The sequence below is a fragment of the Saccostrea cucullata genome, unplaced genomic scaffold (assembly GCF_032062105.1).
Source record: "Saccostrea cucullata isolate Sc308-1 unplaced genomic scaffold, CSIRO_AGI_Scuc_v1 ctg16276, whole genome shotgun sequence".
In the NCBI taxonomy this organism is placed as follows: Eukaryota; Metazoa; Mollusca; class Bivalvia; order Ostreida; family Ostreidae; genus Saccostrea; species Saccostrea cuccullata.
The window spans coordinates 1-18,164 of NW_026920878.1; the positions used below are offsets into that span (position 1 = coordinate 1).

The 18,164-nt window shown below is 35.0% G+C and overlaps 1 protein-coding gene and 1 pseudogene across 1 annotated transcript; one reads left to right on the top strand and one right to left on the bottom strand.

The window, feature by feature from the left end:
- Positions 1 to 316: 316 nt before the first annotated feature.
- Positions 317 to 4,663, top strand: LOC134258558 (uncharacterized). The gene is made up of 4 exons (XM_062741113.1): positions 317 to 499; positions 2,556 to 2,674; positions 4,153 to 4,310; positions 4,546 to 4,663. Exons 1-4 carry the CDS (start codon positions 376 to 378, stop codon positions 4,637 to 4,639), a joined length of 495 nt encoding a protein of 164 aa, XP_062597097.1. The 5' UTR covers positions 317 to 375; the 3' UTR covers positions 4,640 to 4,663.
- A 1,720-nt stretch (positions 4,664 to 6,383) lies between these two features.
- LOC134258559 (proton myo-inositol cotransporter-like) lies at positions 6,384 to 15,864 on the bottom strand (annotated as a pseudogene).
- Positions 15,865 to 18,164: the final 2,300 nt, after the last annotated feature.

Here is an 18,164-nt window from a genome sequence, read left to right on the forward strand (position 1 = left end):
TCTGTTTGTTTGTTAAACTTTCATTTCCTAGCGATATCTCAAGAAGCTTTTGAGCCTTTGCTATGAAATTTCATTCCATGACTTAACCTATTGTCCCGATCGTCCCCCTTAAAGTGTCGAAAAATATTTAAATATGAAGTTATAAAACTTTTTTTACAGAAAAAATGTTAAAAAGTCCTTATTTCTGCGAATTGTAAATCACATTGATTTGAAACTGCAGCACTCCATGTAAATGTACTTTCTTTGTAACGATTCGTACAATACAGAGCACTGCAGAAAGATAAGAAAAAGTTCCTCGTCTGGGAGACTATATCTTTATCTACAAGAGGTCAGCTTAGTACTTTGTAGAGGTCACGTTAGTACTTTGTAGATGTCATGACAACACTAGGGCTGTTTCTTCTGTTGGTAGGGAGTGTAGGGGGCGCCACGATACACGATACGTTACGGAGGGGGATATGCCTGTGTGTGGCGGACAACGATATTTACGCCAGGGACGGACGTAAGTTACTAATATTCTGTATAGGACACTAATGATTACGATATTTACGTCAGGGACGGACGTAAGTTACTAAGATTCTGTGTAGGACACAAATGATAATGATATTTACATCAGGGACGGACGTAAGTTACTAAGATTCTGTTTAAGACATCGATGATTACGATATTTACGTCTGGGATGGACGTAAGTTACTAAGATTCTGTGTAGGACACAAATGATAACGATATTTACGTCAGGGATGGACGTAAGTTACTAAGATTCTGTAGAGGACATTGTTGGCCTCTTTCATGTGTCTTATTTCTAAAGCTGGAGACTAACACAACAATAGCGTAGAGATTAACTTATTCAGTGTCTAGTTCTATAGCTGGAGACTAACACAACAACAGTGTAGAGATTAACTTATCCAATGTATTATTTCTATAGCTGGAGACTAACACAACAATAGTGTAGATATTAACTTATCCAATGTCATATTTCTATAGCTGGAGAGGAACACTACAATAATGTAGAGATTAACTTATTCAGCGTTTTATTTCTATAGCCGGAGAGGAACATAAAGTCCTAGCAGTTTTACATGATAATGACTGTTTTGTCACAAAAGGCGGCCTCTTACACATAACAATAGTGTAGAGATTTACCTATCTAATGACACATTTCTATAGCTGGAGAAGAACACAAAAACAGAGATTGACTTATCCGATGTCTTATTTCTAAAGCTGGAGACTAACATAACAATAATGTAGAGATTGACTTATCCAATGTCTTATTTCTATAACTGGAGACTAACACTACAATAGTGTAGAGATTAACTTATCCAGTGTCTTATTTCTATAACTGGAGACTAACACAACAATAGTGTAGAGATTAACTTATCCAATGTCGTATTTCTATAACTGGAGAGTAACAAAACCATAATATAGAGATTTCCAGTGTCTAATTTTTATAACTGGAGAGTAACACAACAAACAATGTAGAGATAAACTTATCCAATGTCCTATTTCTATAGCTGGAGACTAACACAACAATAGTGTTGAGATTAACTTATCCAATGTTTTATCTCTATAGCTGAAGACTAACACAACAATAGTGTAGAGATTAACCTATCCAATGTCATATTTCTTTAACTGGAGAGTAACACACCAATAATGTAGAGATTTCCAGTGTCTAATTTCTACAAATGAAGAGTAACACACTAATAATGTAGAAATTTCCAGTGTCTAATTTCTACAAATGAAGAGTAACACACCAATAATGTAGAGATTTCCAGTGTCTAATTTCTATAAATGGAGAGTAACACAACAATAATGTAGATATTAAATTATCCAGTGTCTTATTTCTATAGCTGGAGACTAACACAGCAATAGTGTAGAGATAAACTTATCCAATGTATTATTTCTATAGCTGGAGACTAACACAATAATAGTGTAGAGATTAACTTATCCAATGTCATATTTCTATAGCTGGAGACTAACACTACAATAGTGTAGAGATAAACGTATCCAATGTATTATTTCTATAGCTGGAGACTAACACAATAATAGTATAGAGATTAACTAAGAGATTTCCAGTGTCTAATTTCTATAAATGGAGACTAACACAACAATAATGTAGATATTGAATTATCCAGTGTCTTATTTCTATAGCTGGAGACTAACACAGCAATAGTGTAGAGATAAACTTATCCAATGTATTATTTCTATAGCTGGAGACTAACACAGCAATAGTGTAGAGATAAACTTATCCAATGTATTATTTCTATAGCTGGAGACTAACACAGCAATAGTGTAGAGATAAACTTATCCAATGTATTATTTCTATAGCTGGAGACTTACACAACAATAGTGTAGAGATTAACTTATCCAATGTATTATTTCTATAGCTGGAGACTAACACAACAATAGTGTAGAGATTAACTTATCCAATGTATTATTTCTATAGCTGGAGACTAACACAATAATAGTGTAGAGATTAACTTATCCAATGTCATATTTCTATAGCTGGAGACTAACACTACAATAGTGTAGAGATTAACTTATCTAGTGTTTTATTTCTATAGCCGGAGAGGAACATAAAGTCCTAGCAGTTTTACGTGATAATGACTGTTTTGTCACAAAAGGCGGCTTCTTACACATATTTGGTTCCACTTGGTATGAACTTCTCAATGTCCAAAATGAGGTAATGTCATAGCAACCTTACAATAATTTTTTTGTTGTTTATTTTTATCATTTCATTAGGAAGATTTGCTCGTGCATTAGTGTATAATAACATCCAAAGTGAAAAAAATCCTCAAACAAATCACTTTAAGAAATCACTTATGAACCAGTAATTTGAAGATGATTTGCGTGATGCAAATTCCCATGCAAATGAGCTAACAAATCACTCCTAACAAATTGTAAGCAAATCACCCTGAACTCACAACGAAATCACTTTGAATAAATCATGTAGAAATCACTTCTATTGAACAAATCGCAACCAAATCACTCTAAATAAATTGCAAACAAATCATTTCAAATAAATTGCAAACAAATCACTTAAAATTAACAAATCACTTTCAAATCACTCCTGGTGGATTCACACTTGTACACTTGTATGTGCTGGCACATGATGCTCATGTAACCATCCCTCAAATATTTGAAACACACATGCATGCATACCAGTATTTGTTGTAATTTTATTAACAAAAAATTTTTGGTAAAATTATTTTAAAATATAAACTTTTACTAGAATGTGTCATCATAAAGATGGCATCATGTATTTTAGATATACACACATGTACTTGGCTCCAAATTCAGAATATGACATAAGCATTAATTGTTGACTTTTAGAATTTGGTCAATGTTTTCTTATCTGAAATAAATATTTGTCTAGACACTTTGAAAAAAACCAGTACTTTGCTGAAGCTTATAGCTTTACATAGATTTTATTTTAAACATTAATTGCCACCGACTATGTTGTTGATAGAAGAACAATATAAATTGCATGTGAACATATTATATGGAATATTAACTAAATCTAAGGAGGTAATGATAGCATAATACAGTTATACATACCTTAAAACTATATTCTGCATGGTTATGGAAAAAACATCAGTTTTAACAAAAGAAGAGAGGTATGAATTTAGAACAGCACAATCTAGCTCCTAGCTCTCATTTCAATTCAAATCTGATTGATGAAAATTGGCGGAAGAGTTTCTATACTGACCAATCAGCAAGCCAGGCGGAAGTTAAGAAGTAAATCATTCTCAAATCACTCTGAAGAAGGACCATGAGATCAATAAGTCATTTACAAATCATCCAGAAGAAAGACTATAAAGTTAACAAATCATCTTCAAATCACTTTGAAGAATGGCTTAGTTCAACAAATCATGAAGAAATCATTGTAACAATTTCCTAAGTTTAACAAATCACTCAGAAATTGTCTGAAATGGGAAAGAAATCACAAGCAAATCACCCTTTCATAACAAATTGTAACCAAATCATAGTCATCATTTTAGAAGAAAGTAATTTAAGCATGATTTGTTAGATGAATTGCTTACAAATCACTGAAACAAATCACTTTTAAATGATTCTAAAGCAATTTATAGGCAATTTGTGAGTGATATGTTTGAAATTTTTTTCACTTGGGAATCTTTTCCACATTTCCCCCTTTTATAGGTGGGTTGGGTGAACGCCTACCATCTTCGCGTCAAGAACATGACTGAGTGTACAGGGACCCCGGGGAGCGTTAGCTCCACCCCCTTCTCTATCACCGGCGGGGACCCCTTCGCTGGAGGTGACCCTTTCCAAGCGGGCACCTGTACGGAGGGCGGAATGTAAGATGCTGTGTTCTGATTTAGTCCAACTTGTTATATGTTATGGACCTTTTTACATCATTTTAATTTGAATTGATTAATAATTAAGTAATATACTGCAAATTAATTTTTTTTAAAATTAGGATCTAAGGGCAGATCACTCTAACTGTTGAAAAATACCATAGAATTAGAACTCTTTAGTGTGCAGTGAAGAGAGGGTCCTAAATAAGCCTAATGCGATGATTTCCTTTGCTAGGTTGTACAGAGATGGGGACCACATACAACGTGGGGGCGTGACCTGCACATGCCGGAGGGGCGTTATCGACTGTCCATCCAGTGCTGTTGGTTAGCGCTATTAAATCTTCAGCTCTTAATTTTGTTATTTTTTTTTAAGAAGAATGAATAAACATATTAAGTTGTTCTAAGCAACTGCATTACATTCGATGTTGCTAAAAGTATGGAGGCTGGTCGGGTTAAAGGACAAGATAGGGTAAGACCAGTATTTGGCCCCCGATTTTGGGTGTCTTTCAGAATGATCCAACAATTTATCTATAAAAACCTGTTGTCACCCCTACCACAAAATTTGTTTTGGTTCTAAGATTTAGAATATACAGAGGTCACAGTGAGGTAAGGAAATAGGTCAATTTTCGAAATTTCTCATTTTCATGTAAATTTTCATCTATTTTACAGAACATTTTGTTTCTGAACATAGAGCACACGCTTGCCTATCCACAAAATTTATATTTTTATTCACTAAATTAAATATCAGATGCAGTTTATGTGTGAAAATCTCAGAGAGGCAAGCTTGTGTAACCAGCTCTATGTTTTTATACATTTTATTATCTTTGATAATTCTTTCTCCAAGCTTCTATAAAACAGATGTTTCTGTAAGTATATATATGGCACGCCAAATTCACAAAAATGAGATAAACCTGCAAAACTGCCCCCTCCCCCTTTTCAAGATTCCTGGATCTGCCACTAATTATAAAGCAGTATTTCTCATTAACTGACGTTTGAGTCAACTTTCTACACGTCTTTGTTGTTAGTGACAGTGAAACCTGTTTAATCCAGATGATTTGAAATCCACCATCTTGCTTAACATTTAAGGAATGAAGCTTATTTCAACTTATGTTATCCGATATAACATAACTTGGGGCAGTTTACGCTTTATAAACCGTGAAGCGGTTTATAAGAAAGTGTAAACTGCCCCAAGTTTTGTTATATCGGATAACATAAGTTGAAATTAGCTTCATTCCTTATAATTTAATTCCAGTTTAGACAATGAGACAATATTTCCACCGGAAAAAGACTTCAAATTGAGCATTATTTTTAAAGTAACGTCAAGCGGAGTAATACGTTTTTGACGTAACTCATTGTGACGTAGGCAAGTTATGTTATCCAAAATATTATATGTTCCTCTGAATGATTCAGCCAATGAAACTGCTTGATACAAGTGAAATTAAATTATATATGATATAAACTTTTTAAGTTCATTTTACTAAATGCCTTTGTCTAAAATATTTAATCAGCCAGGAATGTTTTTTCCTCTGGTCTATTTTTTTGGAACCAATGATGTCCAGATTAAACAAGTTTTACTGTAAATAAATAATAATGTATCTTGAACTATAGTAGACAATAGGACTTTTGTAAGGAGCGCTGACTTTTACAGTTGACAGCTTACTTTTACACTAGGACAATGTACAGAAGCTCTTCTAGGATATAAATATTTAGCTCAACGTTATATCAGGAAAATAATGGGTTATTTCAAAGCACAAATAAGTTGCCCTTGAAATAAACGACAACCGACTTATGCTTAAATACCGGCTTTGATATGTTAGTGCCTCTTGTACCACACCTATGACCACTAAAAAGATTTTCTTATCAATTCAGTACCACCGTACATGATACAGGTTTAATTGTCAAAGTAACCAGTTAACTGTAAAAGTCAGTGCTGCCCAAAAAAGTCCATAACCAACACAAAAATGTACAAATAAAATATGATCACTTTTAATGAATTAAGTATCAGTTTACAGTATATAGTAGAATTATAATTAAGCTACTAACTGAATTTAATAACTTGTTCAGAGAAAAAAATCAGTTGTGCACCCTTTAATATCTCATATATCAGAATATACATAAAAACCATATCATATATTTAAATAATTATCACAGCTAGAATAAGAATGAGAAAATGCATTTTTAAAGAATGCATGGCACAAAATAACCTCTCAGAGAAAGATAATTGGTAAAGTTATTGCTCCCCAGTTATGATTACTTAAGGCACATGGAATGCAATAGAATACAGTAAAATTACATTGTATTTATACATGTAATGTTAAGTAGGTATTGCACTTTATGACTCCACCTCTCTGAGATCTGAATTAGGCACTGAGCATTACTTATCATACATCACAATATAACAGGTCCATTGGACTGTTATCACATTAAGCTGGTTCCCACATCACTGATTAGCTGCCTGGTTCCCCCTCCATGTCACGTGGAATTCCCTGTTTGTGAGATTTTCTGGAGAGGAGTTTTGCTTTAATTGTGTTACGTTGATTTGTGTGATTTCCTGGTCAGGAGAAGGTTTTGTTTTATGTCACGTGGAATTCCCGGCTTTGCGGGATTTCCTGGAGAATTCAGCCCGGACACATGGACCCCTGGAAGAGAGTCTCTACCTCCTCCAGACTTTTACCTTTAGTCTCCGGCAAAGCTGCCGCAATAAACAGGAGTCCACAAAACGACACCCACAAACAACCAGTACGTACCTGTAAACAGAAAATAACCAGTAAATAGCTGTACTGAAAACAATCCATCACAAACAACCAGTACGTACCTGTAAACAGAAAATAACCAGTACAGTAAGTACCTGTAAAATAACAACTCCCCAACAAGTAACCAGTACATTCTGATAATTACATAATTGTGTAATATATTTATTTTATCATAAACAGATAGAAGACTATGACCTGTAAGTCAAATAATATGATGATTCTATAATGATAACCTCACCCAAATCCTGAAAAGTTAACTCACCATACTTAGTAATACTCTCTGTCAGTGTTAAGAAAGTCATGGCCACTACCAAATAAAAAATCCAGTAGGTTGCCGTGGAGATTGCATTTCCCATACTTCTGGCCCACAAAGGATAAATTTCTGAGTTTATAGTCCACGGCATGGGACCCATTCCTGTAATTCATGAAGGATAAATTTCTGAGTTTATAGTCCACAGCATGGGACCCATTCCTGTAATTCATAAAGGATAAATTACTGAGTTTATAGTCCACAGCATGGGACCCATTCCTGTAATTCATAAAGGATAAATTACTGAGTTTATAGTCCATGGCATGGGACCCATTCCTGTAACTCATAAAGGATAAATTACTGAGTTTATAGTCCACAGCATGGGACCCATCCCTAGAATTCATAAAGGATAAATTTCTGAGTTTATAGTCCACAGCATGGGACCCATCCCTAGAATTCATAAAGGATAAATTACTGAGTTTATAGTCCACAGCACGGGACCCATCCCTAGAATTCATAAAGGATAAATTTCAGAGTTTATAGTCCACGCCATGGAACCAATTCCTGTAATTCATAAAGGATAAATTTCTGAGTTTATAGTCCACGGCATGGGACCCATTCCTGTAATTCATAGTGGATAAATTTCTGAGTTTATAGTCCACAGCATGGCACCCATTCCTGTAATTCATAATAGATAAATTACTGAGTTTATAGTCCACAGCATGGGACCCATTCCTGTAATTCATAATGGATAAATTTCTGAGTTTATAGTCCACGGCATGGGACCCATTTCTAGAATTCATAAAGGAAAAATTTCAGAGTTTATAGTCCACGGCATGGAACCCATTCCTGTAATTCATAAAGGATAAATTTCTGAGTTTATAGTCCACGTCATGGGACCCATTCCTGTAATTCATAGAGGATAAGTTTCTGAGTTTATAGTCCACGGCATGGGACCCATTCCTGCAATTCATAAAGGATAAATTTCTGAGTTTATAGTCCAAGGCATGGAACCCATTCCTGTAATTCATAAAGGATAAATTTCTGAGTTTATAGTCCACGGCATGGGACCCATTCCTGTAATTCATAGAGGATAAGTTTCTGACTTTATAGTCCACGGCATGGAACCCATTCCTGTAATTCATAAAGGATAAATTACTGAGATTATAGTCAATGGCATGGGACCCATTCCTGTAATTCATAAAGGATGAATTTCTGAGTTTATAGTCCACGGCATGGGACCCATTCCTGTAATTCATAATGGATAAATTTCTGAGTTTATAGTCCACAGCATGGGACCAATTCCTGTAATTCATAATAGATAAATTACTGAGTTTATAGTCCACAGCATGGGACCCATTCCTGTAATTCATAATGGATAAATTTCTGAGTTTATAGTCCACGGCGTGGGACCCATTCCTGTAATTCATAAAGGATAAATTTCAGAGTTTATAGTCCACGGCATGGGACCCATTTCTAGAATTCATAAAGGATAAATTACTGAGTTTATAGTCCACATCATGGGACCCATTCCTGTAATTCATAAAGGATAAATTTCAGAGTTTATAGTCCACGGCATGGGACCCATTCCTAGAATTCATAAAGGATAAATTACTGAGTTTATAGTCCACGGCATGGGACCCATTCCTGTAATTCATAATAGATAAATTACTGAGTTTATAGTCCACGGCATGGGACCCATTCCTGTAATTCATAGAGGATAAATTGCTGAGTTTATAGTCCACGGCATGGGACCCATCCCTGTAATTCATAAAGGATAAATTACTGAGTTTATAGTCCACGGCATGGGACCCATTCCTGTAATTCATAAAGGATAAATTTCAGAGTTTATAGTCCACGCCATGGGACCAATTCCTGTAATTCATAAAGGATAAATTACTGAGTTTATAGTCCATGGCATGGGACCAATTCCTGTAATTCATAAAGGATAAATTACTGAGTTTATAGTCCATGGCATGGGACCCATCCCTAGAATTCATAAAGGATAAATTTCTGAGTTTATAGTCCACAGCATGGGACCCATCCCTAGAATTCATAAAGGATAAATTTCAGAGTTTATAGTCCACGCCATGGGACCAATTCCTGTAATTCATAAAGGATAAATTTCTGAGTTTATAGTCCACGGCATGGGACCCATTCCTGTAATTCATAAAGGATAAATTTCTGAGTTTATAGTCCACAGCATGGCACCCATTCCTGTAATTCATAATAGATAAATTACTGAGTTTATAGTCCACAGCATGGGACCCATTCCTGTAATTCATAATGGATAAATTTCTGAGTTTATAGTCCACGGCATGGGACCCATTCCTGTAATTCATAAAGGATAAATTACTGAGTTTATAGTCCACGGCATGGGACCCATTCCTGTAATTCATAAAGGATAAATTACTGAGTTTATAGTCCACGGCATGGGACCCATTTCTAGAATTCATAAAGGAAAAATTTCAGAGTTTATAGTCCGCGACATGGGACCCATTCCTGTAATTCATAGAAGAATCGTTTCTGAGTTTATAGTCCATGGCATGGGACCCATTCCTGTAATTCATAAAGGATAAATTACTGAGATTATAGTCCACGGCATGGGACCCATTCCTGTAATTCATAATGGATAAATTTCTGAGTTTATAGTCCACAGCATGGGACCCATTCCTGTAATTCATAATAGATAAATTACTGAGTTTATAGTCCACAGCATGGGACCCATTCCTGTAATTCATAATGGATAAATTTCTGAGTTTATAGTCCACGGCATGGGACCCATTCCTGTAATTCATAGAGGATAAATTACTGAGTTTATAGTCCACGGCATGGGATCCATCCCTGTAATTCATAATGGATAAATTACTGAGTTTATAGTCCACGGCATGGGACCCATTCCTGTAATTCATAAAGGATAAATTTCAGAGTTAATAGTCCACGGCATGGGACCCATTCCTGTAATTCATAAAGGATAAATTACTGAGTTTATAGTCCATGGCATGGGACCCATTTCTTGAATTCATAAAGGATAAATTTCAGAGCTTATAGTCCACGGCATGGAAGCCATTCCTGTAATTCATAAAGGATAAATTACTGAGTTTATAGTCCATGGCATGGAAGCCATTCCTGTAATTCATAAAGGATAAATTACTGAGTTTATAGTCCATGGCATGGGACCCATTCCTGTAATTCATAAAGGATAAATTTCTGAGTTTATAGTCCACAGCATGGGACCCATCCCTAGAATTCATAAAGGATAAATTTCTGAGTTTATAGTCCACGGCATGGGACCCATTCCTGTAATTCATAAAGGATAAATTTCAGAGTTTATAGTCCACGCCATGGGACCAATTCCTGTAATTCATAAAGGATAAATTTCTGAGTTTATAGTCCACGGCATGGGACCCATTCCTGTAATTCATAATGGATAAATTTCTGAGTTTATAGTCCACAGCATGGCACCCATTCCTGTAATTCATAATAGATAAATTACTGAGTTTATAGTCCACAGCATGGGACCCATTCCTGTAATTCATAATGGATAAATTTCTGAGTTTATAGTCCACGGCATGGGAACCATTCCTGTAATTCATAAAGGATAAATTACTGAGTTTATAGTCCACGGCATGGGACGCATTTCTAGAATTCATAAAGGAAAAATTTCTGAGTTTATAGTCCACGACTCGGGACCCATTCCTGTAATTCATAGAGGATACGTTTCTGAGTTTATAGTCCACGGCATGGAACCCATTCCTGTAATTCATAAAGATTAAATTTCTGAGTTTATAGTCCACGGCATGGGACCCATTCCTGCAATTCATAAAGGATAAATTTCTGAGTTTATAGTCCAAGGCATGGAACCCATTCCTGTAATTCATAAAGGATAAATTTCTGAGTTTATAGTCCACGGCATGGGACCCATTCCTGTAATTCATAGAGGATAAGTTTCTGAGTTTATAGTCCACGGCATGGAACCCATTCCTGTAATTCATAAAGGATAAATTTCTGAGTTTATAGTCCACAGCATGGGACCCATTTCTGTAATTCATAAAGGATGAATTTCTGAGTTTATAGTCCACGGCATGGGACCCATTCCTGTAATTCATAATGGATAAATTTCTGAGTTTATAGTCCACAGCATGGGACCCATTCCTGTAATTCATAATAGATAAATTACTGAGTTTATAGTCCACAGCATGGGACCCATTCCTGTAATTCATAAAGGATAAATTACTGAGTTTATAGTCTACGGCATGGGACCCATTTCTAGAATTCATAAAGGATAAATTTCAGAGTTTATAGTCCACGGCATGGGACCCATTCCTGTAATTCATAAAGGATAAATTTCTGAGTTTATAGTCCACAGCATGGGACCCATTCCTGTAATTGATAATGGATAAATTTCTGAGTTTATAGTCCATGGCATAGAACCCATTTCTAGAATTCATAAAGGATAAATTACTGAGTTTATAGTCCATGGCATGCGATCCATTCCTGTAATTCATAAAGGATAAATTACTGAGTTTATAGTCCACGGCATGGAACCCATTCCTGTAATTCATAATGGATAAATTTCTGAGTTTATAGTCCATGGCATGGAACCCATTTCTAGAATTCATAAAGGATAAATTACTGAGTTTATAGTCCATGGCATGGGATCCAGTCCTGTAATTATTAAAGGATACATTACTGAGTTTATAGTCCACGGCATGGAACCCATTCCTGTAATTCATAATGGATAAATTTCTGAGTTTATAGTCCATGGCATGGAACCCATTTCTAGAATTCATAAAGGATAAATTTCTGAGTTTATAGTCCACGGCATGGGACTCATTCCTAGAATATTAATTAAGGAATGAAGCTTATTTCAACTTATGTTATCCGATATAACATAACTTGGGGCAGTTTACGCTTTATAAACCGCGAAGCGGTTTATAAGAAAGCGTAAACTGCCCCAAGTTTTATTATATCGGATAACATAAGTTGAAATAAACTTCATTCCTTGTAATTTGATTTCAGTGTAGACAACGAGACAACATTTACTCTGGAAAAAGGCTTCAAATTGAGCATTATTTTAAAAATAACGTCAAGCGCAGTAATACGTTTTTGACGTAACTCATTGTGACGTAGGCAAGTTATGTTATCCAAAATATTATATGTTCCTCAGAATGATTCAGCCAATGAAATTGCTTGATACAAGAGAAATGAAATTATTAATAAATAATATTAATTTATAATACATGTTTTGTTGAACTTAAAATATGTACATTAATTTAATTGTACCATGTGTACCTTGATCTCAAATGGAGAGAACTAATATAGGCCCTTGGCCTGCTGTTCAATCCATATTCATATTGTACTCTTTGTATATTATGATTAAAATACTTCTTAAACTAAACCATTCCTAGAATACATAAAGGATAAATTTCTGATTTTATAGTCCATGGCATGGGACCCATTTCTAGAATTCTTAACGAATATAACAGTGTAAAAAAGCCTACACTTTAGCAATCTCAAACTTATTTACTATAAATCACTTTTTATTGGCAAAAACTCTATTTTTCGTGTAATTACGCGAGACAATAAACTCAGGAAAATTTTATTCCCGCGTTTAAAGTGTTCCTTACAATTATATCGGTGAATAATAACAATTTGAAAAAGTTCTGTCTCATTAATGGACTTTTACAAGAAGCACTGACTTTCACGGTTGCTTTTACTTGACAATTAAACCTGCATCATGTATGGAGGTGCCGCATTGGTAAGAATAAGAACACATTTCTCGTGGTCATAGGTACGTAGTGCCCCTAATGTTGTTAAGCACCAACATGTTAAGACAGGGAGTTGAGGGTTGGATGGTTGTCGTTTTCTTTAAGGACAACTTATTTACAATATAGGCTTTGAAATAAATCTGCTATTTTGGTTGAATTAAATGTTGACAGAGGTAAATATTTTATTGTAAAAGAGCTACTGCACATTGATCTAGTGTAAAAGTAAGCTGTCAACTATAAAAGTTGGCACTTATATATACGTAAAAGTCCAATAAAGAGTCAATGACTTTTTCGTGAAAATAAGGTGTAACGAAAATTTAGTGATTTAGAGATTACAGTATGTAACCATGTTATGGTCTTACCGGGGGCGAAGAACATGAGATACAGTACTAGACCCAGGAGTCCAATCCAGGAGTAGTCCGTGGGGCAGTAATCACTGGCCCATACCACATCAGGGGGTTGAGGGTCAGAGTCACAGCGCCCCCACGCAGCCCCGCTTGTCTGATTGGTCGCCATAGCAACACATGAGCCATTAACCCTGGATTTTCCAAGTTCAATGTAACAAAATCCACAATGTTTATTTTCTGTGCAGTCTTCACACCATCTGAAATTATAAACAACCAGAAGTTAAAGCAGTGAAGATTAGTCAGCCATTGCAAAAAAAAAAAATAAATAAATGTGATATTGGCTATAAAATTTTCTTTGAAATAATACAGAATTCAACATAGAATACTCCATTATATTAACTTACCTGTAAGATGAACAGGTACCATTAGACTCAGTGAAGGTCACGGGTGGTGAATGGAAAGCAGCTAACTGAAAGCCTACAGCTAGCATCACCAAGCTAACTAACACACCTGCAAAGATAACTATTACAATATAGGTAGCACCACAAATACTTCTAATTTGTTTATACATATATTACCCAGTAGACAGTTCAGTATTTATACATATATTACCCAGTAAACTGTTCAGTATTTATACATATATTACCCAGTAGACTGTACACTATTTATACATACATTACCCTTTTCCAAGACGCCAAGTTTGAGGCCTCATATTTCACTCATTTCTCGCTGGATTTTGCTCAAATTTTCAGAGTTTATAGACGTTACTAAACTCTATCAGAATTTTGTCTAGCATTCCAAAAACTCACTTCTGCTTTTGAGTTATTTCCATTTAAACAAAAATTTATAGGCTTTCATTTCCAGACAAAGGCTCTGAGATGACAGAATCTGGAGCAGAAATTTTACACAACAGAAGGATTGAAGTTGTACATAGCAGTTTTTGATTTTCAATTTCTCTAATCAAAATGGTGCAATATAGTGGTAAAAAATTAGAACGCCTAAAAGAGCGAAAATTTACACATATTATTATTTTTATCTTCTAAACTAAAAATATTTTGTTAAAACATATAGAACAAAATTTTTGCAGAATTACAAGAGTCTTTCAAATGACATCTTATAAAAAGGGCTGACCCCTAAATTAAGGGATCTAGAGGGGCCAAAAGTTTTTTCCAGATATCTCAAAAAGTATTGAGAATTTGTAATAAGTCCAAGAGGCAAAGTTGTTCAAAATATTAAGCTAAATCTATTGAAATCATAAAAATGCATCCGACGACATCACTTCCGGTCAAACTGGAAGTAGTCAGAAAATGCATATTTTTGCCGTTCTTGACAAATATTGGGTAACATATGTTACTGGAAGCATCAAACTTAATTTTCCGTCCGTCGATATCACTTCCGGTCAAACAGGCAGTAGCCAAAAATAGCTTATTTTTTAAGGTTTTGATGCAGAATTGAAATTATAAAGTGACTGGAGACGATTAGCTCCTTGCTTTCTATTCTTTTGTTGACGTCACCTCCAGTCAAAACAGGACCGAAGACCTACTCGTTGCTTTGCAACGAGCTTTGCTCTAGTTATGCATATTACCCAATAAAATATCGAGTATTTAAATGTATATTAGTAATAATTACCCAGTAGACTCTTGAATATTTATAATTACGTTTATTACCCAGTAAACTGTTCAGTATTTATACGTATATTACCCAGTAGACTGCCAAGTATTATACATATTTTACCCAGTAAACTGTTCAGTATTTATACGTATATTACCCAGTAAACTGCCTATTATTTATACATATATTACCCAGTAGACTGCTGATTATTTATACATATATTACCCAGTAAACTGCTTATTATTTATACATATATTACCCAGTAGACTGTTCAGTATTTATACATATATTTCCCAGTAAACTGCTTCTTATTTATACATATATTACCCAGTAAACTGCTGATTATTTATACATATATTACCCAGTAGACTGCTGATTATTTATACATATATTACCCAGTAAACTGCTTATTATTTATACATATATTACCCAGTAAACTGTTCAGTATTTATTTGTAGTACATATATTACCCAGTAGACTGTTCAGTATTTATATGTATATTACTAATAATTACCCAGTAGACTGCCAAGTATCAGAGGCCTCCGACCAATCCTCTCCACCAACCAGACGCCCAGAATCGTAAAGATGAAATTAACGCCAGCCGTCACAGCAGCCAACCAGATCGCTAGACTCGTGTCATGTACGCCAGTCATCTTAATTATAGAGGCGCTGTAATACCTGTATAAACAACAAAGATCTAACTACAGGTAATCTACAGGTAATCTACAGGAAAAATACAGGTAATCTACAGGTAAACTATAGGTAAACTACAGGTAATCTACAGGTAATCTACAGGTAAACTACAGGTAATCTACAGGTAATCTACGAGTAAACTACGGGTTATCTACAGGTAATCCAGAGGTAATCTACAGGTAAACTACAGGTAATCTACAGGTAAACTACAGGTAATCTACAGGTAAACTACAAGTAATCTACAGGTAATCTACAGGTAAACTACAGGTGATCTACAGGTAAACTACAGGTAATCTAAAGGTAATTTACAGGTACAGTACATCTTAATTATAGTGGCACTGTAATAAATATAATTAAGCCATTATAAAAAAATATACCTTTTTGACATTGGATTTTAAAAGAAAAGAAATTTTCTCTGACAGAATTAAAAATGTTATAGTTAAGCCACAGTTTCATCAGGGATCAGGGCTAGACAAATAGCACTGCTCGACGCCCGGGACAACAAGTTTTGGTTGGTAGGCAAGTAATTAGATAACAGGTGCCTGCCCGCGGACAAGTTCTTTTCCAACTACCAAAAGAAATCATGTACGATATACTCAAATATGTTATGTGTTATCGCTTTAAAAGTATCATGAATCACAGCAAAGCACTTGTTTACACTGCTGTTGACCACTGCATCGCTGCATATATATGCGTACATTGAATAGTCGGAACTCCTCTAGATTTTACCAATTAATGTATTGTTCAAATATGCAGATGTCGTACAACATGGAGTTACCGATGTCGTCAAAAACATTGTATGGAAATTCAGAAATTTATTGTCAAAATATTAAATTGAAATGCAGTAATTTCTGTTCACAGACTTGCTATCGTGTTGTTTGTAGGTTTTATGAGATTGAACAGTGTTTGATATCTTCACCTTTTTAGCTCACCTGAGCTGAAAGCTCAAGTGAGCTTTTCTGATCACATTTTGTCCGGCGTCCGTCTGTCTGTCTGTCCGTCTGTTTGTCCCAATTTCAACCAAACTTGCCACAAAGCATCCTTTGGTGAAGGGGATTCAAGTTCGTTCAAATGGAGGGCCACGCCCTCATTCAAGGGGAGATAATTGGGAATTGATGAAAATTTGGTGGCATATTCTTTTTCTCAAGAACCACTGTGCCAGGAAAGATGAAACTTATGGGGAAACATCCTCAGGTAGTGTAGATTCAAGTTTGTTCAAATCATGACCCCCGGGGGTAGGGCGGTGCCAAAATGGCCAACCTAATTAAGTTTTACATAGAAATATATAGGAAAATTCTTTAAAAATCTTCTTCTCAAGAATGACAAAGCCATAATTCATCCTCATTAGTGTTTCAGCAGCTACATGTAACTGTTTTATTTTACATATTTAGAGACAATAATTCTCTTTCTATCATTTTAATTATTTGTTATTAACATATTTATATATATGCAATAATTTTATTCAATGTTTAGGAAGTTGGATAATTTAAATTAAAACATTTTTTTCTTCTACAAAGTAGTGTTTGATTTTCCGTGTTTTTTTTTTATTGCTTATCTCTATTTTCTGATCACATATTTTTTGTCTCTATCCGTTTATAAAATTTTCCTATTTGCAGATTTGTATGACTTATTTAGAACCACTGGGCAAATTTCATCCAAATGTACCACAAAGCATTGTTGGGTTAAGGGAATTCAAGGGTTATATTCAAATGAGGGGGTAAACTCTCCTCTAAGTGGAAATAATCAAGAGTGGAGATGTGGTGTTGATTTTTTTTATTCTGAACAACTGGGACAAAACTTTTATGAAAAGGTCTTCAAATAGTGTAGCTTCACATTTCTTTAAATCTTTATCCCAGGGGGGTAGGTAGAAGCAACCGCTGAAGGGGGATCATAGTTTTACATAGGAATATTTAAGAATTCAAAGATTTTTCACAAAACCTCTCAATAGGAATACAGCCATGATTGCACAAATTGATACGAAAACATCCTCAGATAGTTAGATTCAAGTTTGGTAAAAAATAAATCTGGTGAAGACAGTCATTACAGAGCTGGGGAGGAAATCTAATAGCTAGTGTCCCCATTGTGAAAACCTGTCACTCAGTATCAACACTGCTAACAAATCTTAAGGGTTAATGGGGAATTGTATTTCAGAATTTTGGAAATGTTATCATGTATAAGACAAAATTAGCAGCCCTCCACCAGCAAGTAGTGGGGTCTCCAGAGGAGTGAAAAATTTTGATAGGGACGTTGAACAACAAAAATTGTACAATCAATCTTGAACGCCCTTCATGAGAATTTATATCTTGTCGTCAGAGATTGCCATTGCACCAGTGAAGTTCTTGCCGTGAGGGGGTGCTCTGCCTATCGGTGATTTTGTTTATGTATAGGGGTAAATATTGGTACAAGTCGTCTTTACAAATGTAAAAGCT